Source organism: Giraffa tippelskirchi, chromosome 11 (genome assembly GCF_054371585.1).
Source record: "Giraffa tippelskirchi isolate mGirTip1 chromosome 11, T2T-mGirTip1v1.2.pri, whole genome shotgun sequence".
Taxonomy (NCBI): domain Eukaryota; kingdom Metazoa; phylum Chordata; class Mammalia; order Artiodactyla; family Giraffidae; genus Giraffa; species Giraffa tippelskirchi.
Window position 1 is genome coordinate 77,015,743 of NC_137285.1, and position 18,785 is coordinate 77,034,527.

An 18,785-nucleotide genomic window follows, 5' to 3' on the forward strand; every position below is an offset into this window, starting at 1 on the left:
CCCTTCCACCCCAGAAGGGGGAAAAGGACGGAAGGTTTGGAGAGGAAAAGACAAGAACGCAGGGAGCCATTAGAAGCTCAGCCACCCGCAGAAGCCGAGCTGGGACCCTTGAACAGAATCTCAATGGAAACAGAGGACCAGAAAGTTGGCTACTCTTTTCTATAAGAGAGGGAGACCTTCGAGTCTTCCTTTCGGTCCTCCAACTTGGATGCGGGGTCTCAAAACAGTCAGGAGGGGGAGTGCCTTTTCCTGGGTTCCACGGCGCATCCAGGCCTCGTTCTGCCCCATTCTGTGCTGTGTCAGCCCTGGATGGAATCTTTCTTTCTGAAGTCTCAGCGCACGAGCTCCACGTGATATCGGCCCCAGGTGGAAAGGCATGGAGCTGCTCGTAGGCCGACAGACCTAGGAAGCAGATGGGAGAATGACCCCCACTCTGCAGATGGAGAGACTGGGGCAACCCTGAGGGGCATATGCTTGTCCAGGGCCACACCACTTATGAGAAGAAGGAGCCTGGTCTGAGAGCAGCATGGTCCTCGGAGCTCAGGCCCTGGCTGAACCCAGGCCTCCCCAGGGCTGTGGGCTGGGCCGTGTGGGTGTCATTGTGCCTGCACATGGCCTAAGGGGGGTGGTCGAGCAGTCAGAAACCCAGAGATTCCCTTGGGAAGTTTTGAGGAAGGGACCTCAGCACGAACCCCAGGAAATGATGTCACCTGCCGGCAACAGAACCCAACAGAACCCGCAATCCGGGTATCCAGGCCTCCAGAGCGGAGAGGAGCCCCCAGCCGGATCACTTGCTGCCAAGATGTTCTGCTGTTTGCCCCTGCCCAGAGGCCGGGGCCTCAGGAGAGCTCACAGGCAGTGTGAGTGGGCACCCTGTCGACGTTGGCTCAGGACACCCCCGAGAGGCCTCTGGCCCTTTGCCCGGAGAAACAGAAAGGTAACACGGGGAGCCCCAGGCCGGGCCAGGCCACCTCTCCCATGCCACCCGGAAACACCGGGTCCTTTGCCTGTGTGTGGGGATGCGGGTTTCTCGGGCTGTGTCTCCCTCAAGGAAGCCCAGGCGGATGTGGGGTCAGAAGCCTGTGGACAAGTTGTGCCCACACCCCAGGGGAGAGCAGGCTGGGCGGGATGGGGAGAGTGTGGGCAGCGCCGACCGGCCAGGCTGACCTCACACCCTCAGATGGGTCTCTTTCCTCCCGGGTGGGGATCTGAGCAGACACACGTCTCTGACCCTTCTGGGAAGAGAAGTTCGAGCAGGCAGAAGCAGCGGCTCCACTGGCCAGGCCCAGCTCGGAAAACTCCCAGCATGGCTGGCTGACGGTCACTGTCGTTGCAGAGCTTCCCACGTGATGAGGCCGAGGACGGGGACACCCCATCCAGCTCCCAGAGGGAGGGGTCGGAGCACCACCCGCCCGCCCGTGAGGCCCAGTGCAGGCTCCAGGTCAGCGTGCCCACGGAGGCATCAGCCCCACCGGGGGAGACGCGGAGGTGGGGAAGGCCTGCTGCCGAGACACCGCCCAGGATACAGCCGGCGGCCCAGTCTGAGGCTTCCACGGAGCTCAGCACACCCGGCTCCGACCCAGAGTCCAGAGAACCCCGGCCTCTGAGGCACCAGGAGGACCTGGAGCCCAGCACGCCACAGCACAGAGGTGAGGACGCTGGGGCTGGTGCACGGGAGTGTGTGGGGAGGGGTGCTGAGCTACACAGGGACGAGTCCTCGAAAGCTGCTGCTGGGCCTGCAGCAAGCGCTGGCCTCACACCCCCCGCCCCCCATCTTGCACACTTCAGTCCCAAAAGACATCTGACGCTGGGTATTCTTTGGGAACCTCTTGGAAGGTTTCTGTCCCGGGGTACGCACATGCCAAGGCTGGCCTGTGGGCAAACTTTGCTTCTCCCCCAGCTCTAGCACTGGCCTCCAACTGGAACCAGGCTCCACTTCCCAGACCTGTCCCCACACAGGTGGTGGCTCCAGGTGCAGGACCCAGGGATCCACCGAGGGCAGATGGAGAAGCGAGACTTGCCCTCGCAGAGACACCAGGCCAGCTGGGTACTGGCCAGCACACCGGGCAGATCGGATCTCCGTGCCTGCAGGACCCCCAGCCCCAGGCACTGATGTCCCACCCCCTCAGCGAGAACCTCCACCTCCACGTGCACCTCTACCTGCTCGGGCTTTGGCAAGAGAACCCGAGGCAGAGGAAGAGTCACCGCCTCGGCAGGGAGAGCCTGCCCTGGCTCCCGCGCAACACCCAGACGCCCACGATGACTCACCCAGCCCTGCAGGGAGAAAGAGCCCCCGCTCTGGACAGAGACCCAGAGCCCTTACCGGAAACACCACGTCCAGGGGAGCGGTCGGCTCTGCAGCCTCCATCCCTGTCTGCTCACCGTGGATGCCGGCAACTCGGTCTGCCCCCAGGGGACATGGAGTTCCTTTCCCCTGAACTGCTTTGCATGTGGTTTGTTTCCACCTTTCTGGTGACGTTTTATTTTTTGTATGGTTTCCTGGATTTTTGTTGGTTAAGTTGGGATTAGTAAACTTTTTCATCATTGTTGCAATCTGGGAACACTGTTGTGTAACTCTGGTGATACTGTGTTACCATCACCACTTTGTAGTTTCAGACCCGTTCCATCTTTATGCCCCACCCCCCAACAAAGCCTGGATTCAAGGCAAGCACGCCCTGTTCATCCCTCCCCCCGATCCTGAACACAATTTCATCTTTTCTTTCTGCATTCCTTCCTATATTCTTGGTGTCCCCAATCAGTGACTCTCAGCGAAATGACTGAAGGAGTGTTTTTCGGACTCTCCACCTACTGTAAGACTCCATTGGAGAGTTCTCATTTTTATGTCATTTGAACTAGCCTTTGATAGCTGAAAGGACGGTGTACGTCCTTTCAAGATACCATGTGCCAAACGAAGCCCTTTTGGCAACTGCCATCATTATCTCCAGGCAGGCATTGCTGTTTGAAGGGTGACATCTCAGCCAGAAGGCAGAGGCTGAGCTCCTCTTGTTGCACCAGCTCCCAAAAGAAGCCAAGAAAGGGAGCTGGAACAACAAACCACCCCCATGCCCAGGAAAGCGTTCTTCATGACAGAAGGCTAGAAAATGACCCAACATCCTTGTGGCCCAGAACCACTCTAGAAAATCACTGTTCCATAAAAAAGAGAAACACATGGGAAGTTCCAAGGAGAGGCAATGCCCATGGCCAGTGTACTTGAGAGACGGCCTGACCGCTCCGGGGAAGACACGCACCGACGGAACCCCTTGGGAAACAGCAGTGATAGTCCTCACCGTCGTAAGGGTTTCCTCTGGGGACAACCTGCCCTGGGCACCACACGAGGGAGCAGACCGGCTTCTCTTCCTCTGCCCCCACACCATTCACTCATGAAGGCAGCTCAGGTGTTCTCATGCCCTGCCTGCCTGCCTGCCTGGCTCATCCGTGAGCTGTGACCACCTCCAGGCTAGGACTCCACCTTTTCCTCTCTGTGTACCGTGAATCTGCACACAGTGGGCTTTCAGAACCTTAGGAGACTTGAGCCATTCCCGCTCGAGCCAGAACCCTCCCCAGGAAGGAAAACAGCTGTGGAGTCATTTTGGCCCCAGCACTGGTTCCGAAAGCCTGGCGGCTCCTACAGCCTCTACGGTGTGAAGAGGGAGGTCCCTTTTGACAGAGCTTTCCGGCTCTCAGATCTAAGCTGTTGTTTCACTGTCAGCTGTGTCTCTTCCGTTGCAGCCAGGTGGGCCACGCTGCTCCAAAGGAGCTCACAAGCTGAGTTTCAAGGGAGGACAGGGATGGCTACAACGTGCTGCAAACTGAGTGAGGGTCCCCACAATCCTCAGCAAAGGTCTGTGGTGTGCAAGTGGGGAGTAGAGGGCCCCCAAGTTCCAAAGGAAGGGAGGTAGTCGGGAGCTAAAGCCCTTGGCTGCTGTGGTAGCAGCTGCAGATGGCAGCCCGTCCACAGTGCACTTCAAATGAGGTCATATGAGCGGGACTCTGGAAATGGCTCCGAAATCGAGAGAAAGGGGTCAGGGTATGTGGGAATCCGGCGGGGGTGGGGGGTGGATGAAGGAAGGTGTCCCTCCTCTCTCCAGTGCAATTTGGTTTGGTGAGTCTCAAAGCTACCAGATGGCACTTCCCAAGTCAGGCCCCCGCAGGAATCAGGGTGGGCTGCCTGCCTCGGGCCCTGCCACAGGGACAAGCCACACCAGTGGCCTCCCTGAGCTCCAATGGCCGGATCTGGGGGGTTCTGTCTGGGTGCACACCTCCTTGCTGTGGCCAAGTTCCCCCCTTCTCTGAGCACCAGCTTCATCCTCTCGAATGAGGACATCAATTGCTACCTTGGCACGTTACTCTCTTCATCCTGTGAAGACTCATTAGGCTTATCCTACAATTACTAGCTGGCCCGAAGAGATATCTCCTGAATCCAGCTTAAGCTGGAGTCTCCCAGGCTCATCTGGCATGTCTTCCCTGAAGTCTGCCAAAACCCACACCCTTGCATTTCCAGGGACTCGCCTTAGCCAGCCGGGCAGAAAACCCAGCATGCTTCAAACAAGCTGACAGACAAGCGGGAGAGGACTCACGGGCAGACGGCTTCCCTCAGGTCTCGGGTGGAGCTCTGGGACCACAGCAGCAACGGGCCATCCCAGCCCCTGGGCTCAGCAGCGCCCTCATTCTCAGGCCGGCGGCTCTGCCCTGAGGGGAGCAGGAACGTCACCAACTGCCGCAGGCGGACCTCAAGCCCCTCCCACTGCTGGAGCCTGACCTCCCCCGGCCCCACCCCTTCCCCTACCCCAGCAGGACGAGAGCTCGTCTTCCCCTGGCTTCCAACGTGAGGCCCGGCCCTGGGCCCCGATTGGGCACTGCCCCAGCCCGGAGCCAATCACAGTGACCAGGGAGGTGGAACGCACCGATTGGCCAGGGCCAGGTCATGTGACCATACTCCCCAGGAAACTCAAAGATTACCAAGGTTCTCTAAGAAACCAATGAACAAAATTATCCACTAAAGGCAAACCATAATTTTTAATGAGGCCAATGTCACAGAAAAAAAAAATGCTCCACAATAAACTGCTCAAGGAAGCTACTAAATAAACTTTCAGAAAAGTTTAGTAGTTTTTTTTTTTTTTTTAAATAGGGTGACGGAGAGCTATACCTTTCCCATCTATGTGAATTTAGGTTTAAACTAGATTTCCCTTGGCTATTATATAAGACAAAAAAACCCACATCACCCACTTTCACTCCCCCCCACCCCCAAAATGTGTTTTAATCTATTGAATTTTTGTGTCCTCAGTTGTGTCTGATTCACGGCAACTCACCAACTCTACACAGCCAGGCTCTTCCGTCCATGGAATTCAGGGCAATTTTTTCTGTCCCAGTAAATGCCCACCCTGGGTGATCCAAAGGCAAGGGCTCCGAGGCTCCTGAGAGACTAACTCCTTTCAGCTGAGCACAGAGCTGGCTCCTCACTGGGATGCCTGTGGCCTGGGGCTCCCAGAGGGGAGAGCAGCACTCGCCCCACCGTGTGGTCACTGCTGGAAGTGCAGGCTGCTCCTCACTCCCCCTTGACAGTGTCCCTGAGGGCAGAACAGTGTGAATCGAATCAAGGTGGAAATGCAAACTCCAATGCAACCAACCTTCCCACAAGATCTCCAAAACCACTCAGGAACAGGGAATTGGAAACTGCAGGGGATGACATGAATGGAGATGGAGACTTGACACCTTACACCGAGTTCACTTCCAGTTATCCCTAGACAAACTTTCCATGAAAACTTGTCACAAATCTAGAAGAACAATGAGCAGAAACCGGACACGTGCTTTGAGTCTTCACACACAAAACTAAAAGGCAGTCCACAAAAAAAACCCAGAGAATACAGTGGACTTTGCAAAATCAAAGATATCTACTGTGGGAAAGACCTCATTACAAAAGCAAAAGACAGGCCATACATCGTGAGACGAATGAGTGGAAACACAAAGCTTATCAAGGATGTGTCTCCAAACAGACAAAGAACGCCAACACAACAAGCCTGTGAAAACTAGGGAAAGGTCTGAAGGGACACCAGACGGAGGAAGACACACACAGAGTATCCCGGATGATGTCCAGCACTGAGGGCCTGAAGAAACAACAGTCTAGTTGCACCCCCTCAGGCCTGTGTGACCGTGGATGAGGCCTCTGTTTCCCGGTGGCTCTGAGACATGGACAGGGAGGAAGGGGAAGAGAAGTCACTTGCATTTCTAATACTCACAGCAAAGTCTTCCAATGAGAAGGGAATTATCACCCCCACTGACAATGCCATTCACTGAAGTGATATCCACGAGTCCATCTACCCCAGAAGGGAAGGATGGACCTGTTCTCACAAAACGGCGAGAGATGGAAGGAGGAAGATCAAGCCCACACCAATCACTGGAAAGAGAAGCTGTGCTCAGGGCTTGAAAGAATTCCTACTGGGAAAATCATGTCACAGCCCCACATGGCAATCCACAGCTTCCATGCTATTCCTCCCAAAATGCCAATGCATTTTCGCACCGAACAAAGAATTGCAAAAGGGGTACGGAAACAGAAAAGAGCCTACATTGTCAATACAATCCGACGAAAAAGCCCCGATACGGACATCCAAGGTTGTGTGAAAGGAAATTAGACGACCAAACTAGGATCCTCAGGAGAGTATCGGAGAAGGCAATGGCGACCCACTCCAGTACTCTTGCCTGGAAAATGTCCTGGACGGAGGAGCCTGGTAGGCTACAGGCCATGGGGTCTTGCAGAGTCAGACACGACTGAAGTGACTTAGCCGCAGCAGCAGCAGCAGGACAGTATGCTATTGGGAATACAACAACACACACAGATCCAGATCGATGGAATAAAGTTGAGGGTCCAGAAACAAACCCCAGCATCCATGGTCAACTCATCTCTGACACAGACGGTGAGAATATCCAAATGGGAACAAGAAAGCCTCTTCAATCAATGTCCATGGGAAAACCAGACAGCTACATCTGAAGAACGCTATTGGGTTTGATCTCATACCACCTCAATATCGGGGAAAAACCTCACCCTAAAGACTGATGTCATGAGATAGCTAGAAAGAAGCGTAGGTCAAAGGCTCCTTAACATCAGAGTCTCCTTGCCATTTGCTGGGCGGAGGTCGAAATGGGTCTCTTCAAGTAAGGGAAAGAGGTAAACGAAGTACACCACTGGGTTTCCATCCAATGGAACCTATTCACAACAGAGAGGCTAAGCATTCACAAATGCAAAAGATAGGAAACGGAACACGAGAGACTCCTTGCAAGTGGTGTATCTGAGAAGGGGTTCATATGGAAAGAGACGAAGAATGCACAGCACTCAGATTCCAAGAAACACCACCACCACCCTTGACCCTTCCCCCATGACCAACTCTGACCTAAAGCCTTTCTCTCCCTCTAACCTATCCCTAAAACATAACCCTCATCTAATCATATACATGTGCATCCCTAGCATCCATCCATCCATCCACACACGAGAGAGAAAGAGGAAGACACAGACGGAATTGAGAAAGGAAAAGAGAGGGACACAGCCAGAGAGAGACACGGAACCAAAGAGAGGAAAGGAGTCGATGGTCCAGACTATTCCTCAATCTGTCTCGAAGGTAGAAGCAATGACAGCGCCCTTCCACCCCAGAAGGGGGAAAAGGACGGAAGGTTTGGAGAGGAAAAGACAAGAACGCAGGGAGCCATTAGAAGCTCAGCCACCCGCAGAAGCCGAGCTGGGACCCTTGAACAGAATCTCAATGGAAACAGAGGACCAGAAAGTTGGCTACTCTTTTCTATAAGAGAGGGAGACCTTCGAGTCTTCCTTTCGGTCCTCCAACTTGGATGCGGGGTCTCAAAACAGTCAGGAGGGGGAGTGCCTTTTCCTGGGTTCCACGGCGCATCCAGGCCTCGTTCTGCCCCATTCTGTGCTGTGTCAGCCCTGGATGGAATCTTTCTTTCTGAAGTCTCAGCGCACGAGCTCCACGTGATATCGGCCCCAGGTGGAAAGGCATGGAGCTGCTCGTAGGCCGACAGACCTAGGAAGCAGATGGGAGAATGACCCCCACTCTGCAGATGGAGAGACTGGGGCAACCCTGAGGGGCATATGCTTGTCCAGGGCCACACCACTTATGAGAAGAAGGAGCCTGGTCTGAGAGCAGCATGGTCCTCGGAGCTCAGGCCCTGGCTGAACCCAGGCCTCCCCAGGGCTGTGGGCTGGGCCGTGTGGGTGTCATTGTGCCTGCACATGGCCTAAGGGGGGTGGTCGAGCAGTCAGAAACCCAGAGATTCCCTTGGGAAGTTTTGAGGAAGGGACCTCAGCACGAACCCCAGGAAATGATGTCACCTGCCGGCAACAGAACCCAACAGAACCCGCAATCCGGGTATCCAGGCCTCCAGAGCGGAGAGGAGCCCCCAGCCGGATCACTTGCTGCCAAGATGTTCTGCTGTTTGCCCCTGCCCAGAGGCCGGGGCCTCAGGAGAGCTCACAGGCAGTGTGCGTGGGCACCCTGTCGACGTTGGCTCAGGACACCCCCGAGAGGCCTCTGGCCCTTTGCCCGGAGAAACAGAAAGGTAACACGGGGAGCCCCAGGCCGGGCCAGGCCACCTCTCCCATGCCACCCGGAAACACCGGGTCCTTTGCCTGTGTGTGGGGATGCGGGTTTCTCGGGCTGTGTCTCCCTCAAGGAAGCCCAGGCGGATGTGGGGTCAGAAGCCTGTGGACAAGTTGTGCCCACACCCCAGGGGAGAGCAGGCTGGGCGGGATGGGGAGAGTGTGGGCAGCGCCGACCGGCCAGGCTGACCTCACACCCTCAGATGGGTCTCTTTCCTCCCGGGTGGGGATCTGAGCAGACACACGTCTCTGACCCTTCTGGGAAGAGAAGTTCGAGCAGGCAGAAGCAGCGGCTCCACTGGCCAGGCCCAGCTCGGAAAACTCCCAGCATGGCTGGCTGACGGTCACTGTCGTTGCAGAGCTTCCCACGTGATGAGGCCGAGGACGGGGACACCCCATCCAGCTCCCAGAGGGAGGGGTCGGAGCACCACCCGCCCGCCCGTGAGGCCCAGTGCAGGCTCCAGGTCAGCGTGCCCACGGAGGCATCAGCCCCACCGGGGGAGACGCGGAGGTGGGGAAGGCCTGCTGCCGAGACACCGCCCAGGATACAGCCGGCGGCCCAGTCTGAGGCTTCCACGGAGCTCAGCACACCCGGCTCCGACCCAGAGTCCAGAGAACCCCGGCCTCTGAGGCACCAGGAGGACCTGGAGCCCAGCACGCCACAGCACAGAGGTGAGGACGCTGGGGCTGGTGCACGGGAGTGTGTGGGGAGGGGTGCTGAGCTACACAGGGACGAGTCCTCGAAAGCTGCTGCTGGGCCTGCAGCAAGCGCTGGCCTCACACCCCCCGCCCCCCATCTTGCACACTTCAGTCCCAAAAGACATCTGACGCTGGGTATTCTTTGGGAACCTCTTGGAAGGTTTCTGTCCCGGGGTACGCACATGCCAAGGCTGGCCTGTGGGCAAACTTTGCTTCTCCCCCAGCTCTAGCACTGGCCTCCAACTGGAACCAGGCTCCACTTCCCAGACCTGTCCCCACACAGGTGGTGGCTCCAGGTGCAGGACCCAGGGATCCACCGAGGGCAGATGGAGAAGCGAGACTTGCCCTCGCAGAGACACCAGGCCAGCTGGGTACTGGCCAGCACACCGGGCAGATCGGATCTCCGTGCCTGCAGGACCCCCAGCCCCAGGCTCTGATGTCCCACCCCCTCAGCGAGAACCTCCACCTCCACGTGCACCTCTACCTGCTCGGGCTTTGGCAAGAGAACCCGAGGCAGAGGAAGAGTCACCGCCTCGGCAGGGAGAGCCTGCCCTGGCTCCCGCGCAACACCCAGACGCCCACGATTACTCACCCAGCCCTGCAGGGAGAAAGAGCCCCCGCTCTGGACAGAGACCCAGAGCCCTTACCGGAAACACCACGTCCAGGGGAGCGGTCGGCTCTGCAGCCTCCATCCCTGTCTGCTCACCGTGGATGCCGGCAACTCGGTCTGCCCCCAGGGGACATGGAGTTCCTTTCCCCTGAACTGCTTTGCATGTGGTTTGTTTCCACCTTTCTGGTGATGTTTTATTTTTTGTATGGTTTCCTGGATTTTTGTTGGTTAAGTTGGGATTAGTAAACTGTTTCATCATTGTTGCAATCTGGGAACACTGTTGTGTAACTCTGGTGATACTGTGTTACCATCACCACTTTGTAGTTTCAGACCCGTTCCATCTTTATGCCCCACCCCCCAACAAAGCCTGGATTCAAGGCAAGCACGCCCTGTTCATCCCTCCCCCCGATCCTGAACACAATTTCATCTTTTCTTTCTGCATTCCTTCCTATATTCTTGGTGTCCCCAATCAGTGACTCTCAGCGAAATGACTGAAGGAGTGTTTTTCGGACTCTCCACCTACTGTAAGACTCCATTGGAGAGTTCTCATTTTTATGTCATTTGAACTAGCCTTTGATAGCTGAAAGGACGGTGTACGTCCTTTCAAGATACCATGTGCCAAACGAAGCCCTTTTGGCAACTGCCATCATTATCTCCAGGCAGGCATTGCTGTTTGAAGGGTGACATCTCAGCCAGAAGGCAGAGGCTGAGCTCCTCTTGTTGCACCAGCTCCCAAAAGAAGCCAAGAAAGGGAGCTGGAACAACAAACCACCCCCATGCCCAGGAAAGCGTTCTTCATGACAGAAGGCTAGAAAATGACCCAACATCCTTGTGGCCCAGAACCACTCTAGAAAATCACTGTTCCATAAAAAAGAGAAACACATGGGAAGTTCCAAGGAGAGGCAATGCCCATGGCCAGTGTACTTGAGAGACGGCCTGACCGCTCCGGGGAAGACACGCACCGACGGAACCCCTTGGGAAACAGCAGTGATAGTCCTCACCGTCGTAAGGGTTTCCTCTGGGGACAACCTGCCCTGGGCACCACACGAGGGAGCAGACCGGCTTCTCTTCCTCTGCCCCCACACCATTCACTCATGAAGGCAGCTCAGGTGTTCTCATGCCCTGCCTGCCTGCCTGCCTGGCTCATCCGTGAGCTGTGACCACCTCCAGGCTAGGACTCCACCTTTTCCTCTCTGTGTACCGTGAATCTGCACACAGTGGGCTTTCAGAACCTTAGGAGACTTGAGCCATTCCCGCTCGAGCCAGAACCCTCCCCAGGAAGGAAAACAGCTGTGGAGTCATTTTGGCCCCAGCACTGGTTCCGAAAGCCTGGCGGCTCCTACAGCCTCTACGGTGTGAAGAGGGAGGTCCCTTTTGACAGAGCTTTCCGGCTCTCAGATCTAAGCTGTTGTTTCACTGTCAGCTGTGTCTCTTCCGTTGCAGCCAGGTGGGCCACGCTGCTCCAAAGGAGCTCACAAGCTGAGTTTCAAGGGAGGACAGGGATGGCTACAACGTGCTGCAAACTGAGTGAGGGTCCCCACAATCCTCAGCAAAGGTCTGTGGTGTGCAAGTGGGGAGTAGAGGGCCCCCAAGTTCCAAAGGAAGGGAGGTAGTCGGGAGCTAAAGCCCTTGGCTGCTGTGGTAGCAGCTGCAGATGGCAGCCCGTCCACAGTGCACTTCAAATGAGGTCATATGAGCGGGACTCTGGAAATGGCTCCGAAATCGAGAGAAAGGGGTCAGGGTATGTGGGAATCCGGCGGGGGTGGGGGGTGGATGAAGGAAGGTGTCCCTCCTCTCTCCAGTGCAATTTGGTTTGGTGAGTCTCAAAGCTACCAGATGGCACTTCCCAAGTCAGGCCCCCGCAGGAATCAGGGTGGGCTGCCTGCCTCGGGCCCTGCCACAGGGACAAGCCACACCAGTGGCCTCCCTGAGCTCCAATGGCCGGATCTGGGGGGTTCTGTCTGGGTGCACACCTCCTTGCTGTGGCCAAGTTCCCCCCTTCTCTGAGCACCAGCTTCATCCTCTCGAATGAGGACATCGATTGCTACCTTGGCACGTTACTCTCTTCATCCTGTGAAGACTCATTAGGCTTATCCTACAATTACTAGCTGGCCCGAAGAGATATCTCCTGAATCCAGCTTAAGCTGGAGTCTCCCAGGCTCATCTGGCATGTCTTCCCTGAAGTCTGCCAAAACCCACACCCTTGCATTTCCAGGGACTCGCCTTAGCCAGCCGGGCAGAAAACCCAGCATGCTTCAAACAAGCTGACAGACAAGCGGGAGAGGACTCACGGGCAGACGGCTTCCCTCAGGTCTCGGGTGGAGCTCTGGGACCACAGCAGCAACGGGCCATCCCAGCCCCTGGGCTCAGCAGCGCCCTCATTCTCAGGCCGGCGGCTCTGCCCTGAGGGGAGCAGGAACGTCACCAACTGCCGCAGGCGGACCTCAAGCCCCTCCCACTGCTGGAGCCTGACCTCCCCCGGCCCCACCCCTTCCCCTACCCCAGCAGGACGAGAGCTCGTCTTCCCCTGGCTTCCAACGTGAGGCCCGGCCCTGGGCCCCGATTGGGCACTGCCCCAGCCCGGAGCCAATCACAGTGGCCAGGGAGGTGGAACGCACCGATTGGCCAGGGCCAGGTCATGTGACCATACTCCCCAGGAAACTCAAAGATTACCAAGGTTCTCTAAGAAACCAATGAACAAAATTATCCACTAAAGGCAAACCATAATTTTTAATGAGGCCAATGTCACAGAAAAAAAAAATGCTCCACAATAAACTGCTCAAGGAAGCTACTAAATAAACTTTCAGAAAAGTTTAGTAGTTTTTTTTTTTTTTTTTAAATAGGGTGACGGAGAGCTATACCTTTCCCATCTATGTGAATTTAGGTTTAAACTAGATTTCCCTTGGCTATTATATAAGACAAAAAAACCCACATCACCCACTTTCACTCCCCCCCACCCCCAAAATGTGTTTTAATCTATTGAATTTTTGTGTCCTCAGTTGTGTCTGATTCACGGCAACTCACCAACTCTACACAGCCAGGCTCTTCCGTCCATGGAATTCAGGGCAATTTTTTCTGTCCCAGTAAATGCCCACCCTGGGTGATCCAAAGGCAAGGGCTCCGAGGCTCCTGAGAGACTAACTCCTTTCAGCTGAGCACAGAGCTGGCTCCTCACTGGGATGCCTGTGGCCTGGGGCTCCCAGAGGGGAGAGCAGCACTCGCCCCACCGTGTGGTCACTGCTGGAAGTGCAGGCTGCTCCTCACTCCCCCTTGACAGTGTCCCTGAGGGCAGAACAGTGTGAATCGAATCAAGGTGGAAATGCAAACTCCAATGCAACCAACCTTCCCACAAGATCTCCAAAACCACTCAGGAACAGGGAATTGGAAACTGCAGGGGATGACATGAATGGAGATGGAGACTTGACACCTTACACCGAGTTCACTTCCAGTTATCCCTAGACAAACTTTCCATGAAAACTTGTCACAAATCTAGAAGAACAATGAGCAGAAACCGGACACGTGCTTTGAGTCTTCACACACAAAACTAAAAGGCAGTCCACAAAAAAAACCCAGAGAATACAGTGGACTTTGCAAAATCAAAGATATCTACTGTGGGAAAGACCTCATTACAAAAGCAAAAGACAGGTCATACATCGCGAGACGAATGAGTGGAAACACAAAGCTTATCAAGGATGTGTCTCCAAACAGACAAAGAACGCCAACACAACAAGCCTGTGAAAACTAGGGAAAGGTCTGAAGGGACACCAGACGGAGGAAGACACACACAGAGTATCCCGGATGATGTCCAGCACTGAGGGCCTGAAGAAACAACAGTCTAGTTGCACCCCCTCAGGCCTGTGTGACCGTGGATGAGGCCTCTGTTTCCCGGTGGCTCTGAGACATGGACAGGGAGGAAGGGGAAGAGAAGTCACTTGCATTTCTAATACTCACAGCAAAGTCTTCCAATGAGAAGGGAATTATCACCCCCACTGACAATGCCATTCACTGAAGTGATATCCACGAGTCCATCTACCCCAGAAGGGAAGGATGGACCTGTTCTCACAAAACGGCGAGAGATGGAAGGAGGAAGATCAAGCCCACACCAATCACTGGAAAGAGAAGCTGTGCTCAGGGCTTGAAAGAATTCCTACTGGGAAAATCATGTCACAGCCCCACATGGGAATCCACAGCTTCCATGCTATTCCTCCCAAAATGCCAATGCATTTTCGCACCGAACAAAGAATTGCAAAAGGGGTACGGAAACAGAAAAGAGCCTACATTGTCAATACAATCCGACGAAAAAGCCCCGATACGGACATCCAAGGTTGTGTGAAAGGAAATTAGACGACCAAACTAGGATCCTCAGGAGAGTATCGGAGAAGGCAATGGCGACCCACTCCAGTACTCTTGCCTGGAAAATGTCCTGGACGGAGGAGCCTGGTAGGCTACAGGCCATGGGGTCTTGCAGAGTCAGACACGACTGAAGTGACTTAGCCGCAGCAGCAGCAGCAGGACAGTATGCTATTGGGAATACAACAACACACACAGATCCAGATCGATGGAATAAAGTTGAGGGTCCAGAAACAAACCCCAGCATCCATGGTCAACTCATCTCTGACACAGACGGTGAGAATATCCAAATGGGAACAAGAAAGCCTCTTCAATCAATGTCCATGGGAAAACCAGACAGCTACATCTGAAGAACGCTATTGGGTTTGATCTCATACCACCTCAATATCGGGGAAAAACCTCACCCTAAAGACTGATGTCATGAGATAGCTAGAAAGAAGCGTAGGTCAAAGGCTCCTTAACATCAGAGTCTCCTTGCCATTTGCTGGGCGGAGGTCGAAATGGGTCTCTTCAAGTAAGGGAAAGAGGTAAACGAAGTACACCACTGGGTTTCCATCCAATGGAACCTATTCACAACAGAGAGGCTAAGCATTCACAAATGCAAAAGATAGGAAACGGAACACGAGAGACTCCTTGCAAGTGGTGTATCTGAGAAGGGGTTCATATGGAAAGAGACGAAGAATGCACAGCACTCAGATTCCAAGAAACACCACCACCACCCTTGACCCTTCCCCCATGACCAACTCTGACCTAAAGCCTTTCTCTCCCTCTAACCTATCCCTAAAACATAACCCTCATCTAATCATATACATGTGCATCCCTAGCATCCATCCATCCATCCACACACGAGAGAGAAAGAGGAAGACACAGACGGAATTGAGAAAGGAAAAGAGAGGGACACAGCCAGAGAGAGACACGGAACCAAAGAGAGGAAAGGAGTCGATGGTCCAGACTATTCCTCAATCTGTCTCGAAGGTAGAAGCAATGACAGCGCCCTTCCACCCCAGAAGGGGGAAAAGGACGGAAGGTTTGGAGAGGAAAAGACAAGAACGCAGGGAGCCATTAGAAGCTCAGCCACCCGCAGAAGCCGAGCTGGGACCCTTGAACAGAATCTCAATGGAAACAGAGGACCAGAAAGTTGGCTACTCTTTTCTATAAGAGAGGGAGACCTTCGAGTCTTCCTTTCGGTCCTCCAACTTGGATGCGGGGTCTCAAAACAGTCAGGAGGGGGAGTGCCTTTTCCTGGGTTCCACGGCGCATCCAGGCCTCGTTCTGCCCCATTCTGTGCTGTGTCAGCCCTGGATGGAATCTTTCTTTCTGAAGTCTCAGCGCACGAGCTCCACGTGATATCGGCCCCAGGTGGAAAGGCATGGAGCTGCTCGTAGGCCGACAGACCTAGGAAGCAGATGGGAGAATGACCCCCACTCTGCAGATGGAGAGACTGGGGCAACCCTGAGGGGCATATGCTTGTCCAGGGCCACACCACTTATGAGAAGAAGGAGCCTGGTCTGAGAGCAGCATGGTCCTCGGAGCTCAGGCCCTGGCTGAACCCAGGCCTCCCCAGGGCTGTGGGCTGGGCCGTGTGGGTGTCATTGTGCCTGCACATGGCCTAAGGGGGGTGGTCGAGCAGTCAGAAACTCAGAGATTCCCTTGGGAAGTTTTGAGGAAGGGACCTCAGCACGAACCCCAGGAAATGATGTCACCTGCCGGCAACAGAACCCAACAGAACCCGCAATCCGGGTATCCAGGCCTCCAGAGCGGAGAGGAGCCCCCAGCCAGATCACTTGCTGCCAAGATGTTCTGCTGTTTGCCCCTGCCCAGAGGCCGGGGCCTCAGGAGAGCTCACAGGCAGTGTGCGTGGGCACCCTGTCGACGTTGGCTCAGGACACCCCCGAGAGGCCTCTGGCCCTTTGCCCGGAGAAACAGAAAGGTAACACGGGGAGCCCCAGGCCGGGCCAGGCCACCTCTCCCATGCCACCCGGAAACACCGGGTCCTTTGCCTGTGTGTGGGGATGCGGGTTTCTCGGGCTGTGTCTCCCTCAAGGAAGCCCAGGCGGATGTGGGGTCAGAAGCCTGTGGACAAGTTGTGCCCACACCCCAGGGGAGAGCAGGCTGGGCGGGATGGGGAGAGTGTGGGCAGCGCCGACCGGCCAGGCTGACCTCACACCCTCAGATGGGTCTCTTTCCTCCCGGGTGGGGATCTGAGCAGACACACGTCTCTGACCCTTCTGGGAAGAGAAGTTCGAGCAGGCAGAAGCAGCGGCTCCACTGGCCAGGCCCAGCTCGGAAAACTCCCAGCATGGCTGGCTGACGGTCACTGTCGTTGCAGAGCTTCCCACGTGATGAGGCCGAGGACGGGGACACCCCATCCAGCTCCCAGAGGGAGGGGTCGGAGCACCACCCGCCCGCCCGTGAGGCCCAGTGCAGGCTCCAGGTCAGCGTGCCCACGGAGGCATCAGCCCCACCGGGGGAGACGCGGAGGTGGGGAAGGCCTGCTGCCGAGACACCGCCCAGGATACAGCCGGCGGCCCAGTCTGAGGCTTCCACGGAGCTCAGCACACCCGGCTCCGACCCAGAGTCCAGAGAACCCCGGCCTCTGAGGCACCAGGAGGACCTGGAGCCCAGCACGCCACAGCACAGAGGTGAGGACGCTGGGGCTGGTGCACGGGAGTGTGTGGGGAGGGGTGCTGAGCTACACAGGGACGAGTCCTCGAAAGCTGCTGCTGGGCCTGCAGCAAGCGCTGGCCTCACACCCCCCGCCCCCCATCTTGCACACTTCAGTCCCAAAAGACATCTGACGCTGGGTATTCTTTGGGAACCTCTTGGAAGGTTTCTGTCCCGGGGTACGCACATGCCAAGGCTGGCCTGTGGGCAAACTTTGCTTCTCCCCCAGCTCTAGCACTGGCCTCCAACTGGAACCAGGCTCCACTTCCCAGACCTGTCCCCACACAGGTGGTGGCTCCAGGTGCAGGACCCAGGGATCCACCGAGGGCAGATGGAGAAGCGAGACTTGCCCTCGCAGAGACACCAGGCCAGCTGGGTACTGGCCAGCACACCGGGCAGATCGGATCTCCGTGCCTGCAGGACCCCCAGCCCCAGGCACTGATGTCCCACCCCCTCAGCGAGAACCTCCACCTCCACGTGCACCTCTACCTGCTCGGGCTTTGGCAAGAGAACCCGAGGCAGAGGAAGAGTCACCGCCTCGGCAGGGAGAGCCTGCCCTGGCTCCCGCGCAACACCCAGACGCCCACGATGACTCACCCAGCCCTGCAGGGAGAAAGAGCCCCCGCTCTGGACAGAGACCCAGAGCCCTTACCGGAAACACCACGTCCAGGGGAGCGGTCGGCTCTGCAGCCTCCATCCCTGTCTGCTCACCGTGGATGCCGGCAACTCGGTCTGCCCCCAGGGGACATGGAGTTCCTTTCCCCTGAACTGCTTTGCATGTGGTTTGTTTCCACCTTTCTGGTGATGTTTTATTTTTTGTATGGTTTCCTGGATTTTTGTTGGTTAAGTTGGGATTAGTAAACTGTTTCATCATTGTTGCAATCTGGGAACACTGTTGTGTAACTCTGGTGATACTGTGTTACCATCACCACTTTGTAGTTTCAGACCCGTTCCATCTTTATGCCCCACCCCCCAACAAAGCCTGGATTCAAGGCAAGCACGCCCTGTTCATCCCTCCCCCCGATCCTGAACACAATTTCATCTTTTCTTTCTGCATTCCTTCCTATATTCTTGGTGTCCCCAATCAGTGACTCTCAGCGAAATGACTGAAGGAGTGTTTTTCGGACTCTCCACCTACTGTAAGACTCCATTGGAGAGTTCTCATTTTTATGTCATTTGAACTAGCCTTTGATAGCTGAAAGGACGGTGTACGTCCTTTCAAGATACCATGTGCCAAACGAAGCCCTTTTGGCAACTGCCATCATTATCTCCAGGCAGGCATTGCTGTTTGAAGGGTGACATCTCAGCCAGAAGGCAGAGGCTGAGCTCCTCTTGTTGCACCAGCTCCCAAAAGAAGCCAAGAAAGGGAGCTGGAACAACAAACCACCCCCATGCCCAGGAAAGCGTTCTTCATGACAGAAGGCTAGAAAATGACCCAACATCCTTGTGGCCCAGAACCACTCTAGAAAATCACTGTTCCATAAAAAAGAGAAACACATGGGAAGTTCCAAGGAGAGGCAATGCCCATGGCCAGTGTACTTGAGAGACGGCCTGACCGCTCCGGGGAAGACACGCACCGACGGAACCCCTTGGGAAACAGCAGTGATAGTCCTCACCGTCGTAAGGGTTTCCTCTGGGGACAACCTGCCCTGGGCACCACACGAGGGAGCAGACCGGCTTCTCTTCCTCTGCCCCCACACCATTCACTCATGAAGGCAGCTCAGGTGTTCTCATGCCCTGCCTGCCTGCCTGCCTGGCTCATCCGTGAGCTGTGACCACCTCCAGGCTAGGACTCCACCTTTTCCTCTCTGTGTACCGTGAATCTGCACACAGTGGGCTTTCAGAACCTTAGGAGAC

General features: G+C 55.6%; 1 protein-coding gene and 1 long non-coding RNA gene across 4 annotated transcripts in view; one reads left to right on the forward strand and one right to left on the reverse strand.

The window, feature by feature from the left end:
* The window catches only part of LOC145527606 (uncharacterized), a 109,861-nt gene that overhangs the window by 89,023 nt on the left and 2,053 nt on the right, over positions 1-18,785 (reverse strand). Inside the window, exons 3-9 of the long non-coding RNA XR_014069768.1 lie at positions 15,434-15,659; positions 12,939-13,196; positions 12,206-12,317; positions 7,805-8,030; positions 5,310-5,567; positions 4,578-4,689; positions 177-402 (exon numbers count right to left, since the gene is read on the reverse strand). This is a non-coding gene — a long non-coding RNA (uncharacterized LOC145527606). The remainder of the gene's footprint in view (positions 1-176; positions 403-4,577; positions 4,690-5,309; positions 5,568-7,804; positions 8,031-12,205; positions 12,318-12,938; positions 13,197-15,433; positions 15,660-18,785) is intronic.
* On the forward strand, positions 8,389-17,810 carry LOC145527454 (uncharacterized). Of its 3 annotated transcripts, none has more exons than XM_081545504.1 (3): positions 8,389-8,565; positions 16,594-16,906; positions 17,158-17,810. In XM_081545504.1, exons 1-3 carry the CDS (start codon positions 8,431-8,433, stop codon positions 17,784-17,786), a joined length of 1,077 nt encoding a protein of 358 aa, XP_081401630.1. In that variant the 5' UTR covers positions 8,389-8,430; the 3' UTR covers positions 17,787-17,810. The 3 variants fall into 3 exon arrangements, with proteins under 3 accessions (XP_081401630.1, XP_081401628.1, XP_081401629.1); XM_081545502.1 differs by lacking the exon at positions 8,389-8,565 and adding an exon at positions 12,741-16,194; XM_081545503.1 differs by lacking the exon at positions 8,389-8,565 and adding an exon at positions 12,741-16,194 and having other exon boundaries at positions 17,217-17,810.

Coding starts and splice junctions, on each gene's coding strand:
- LOC145527454 (XM_081545502.1), top strand. CDS start 15,784: ATGGTCCTCGGAGCTCAGGCCCTGGCTGAACCCAGGCCTCCCCAGGGC. Junction 16,195..16,593: donor TTGCCCGGAGAAACAGAAAG/GTAACACGGGGA, acceptor CTGTCGTTGCAG/AGCTTCCCACGTGATGAGGC. Junction 16,907..17,157: donor CAGCACGCCACAGCACAGAG/GTGAGGACGCTG, acceptor CTTCTCCCCCAG/CTCTAGCACTGGCCTCCAAC.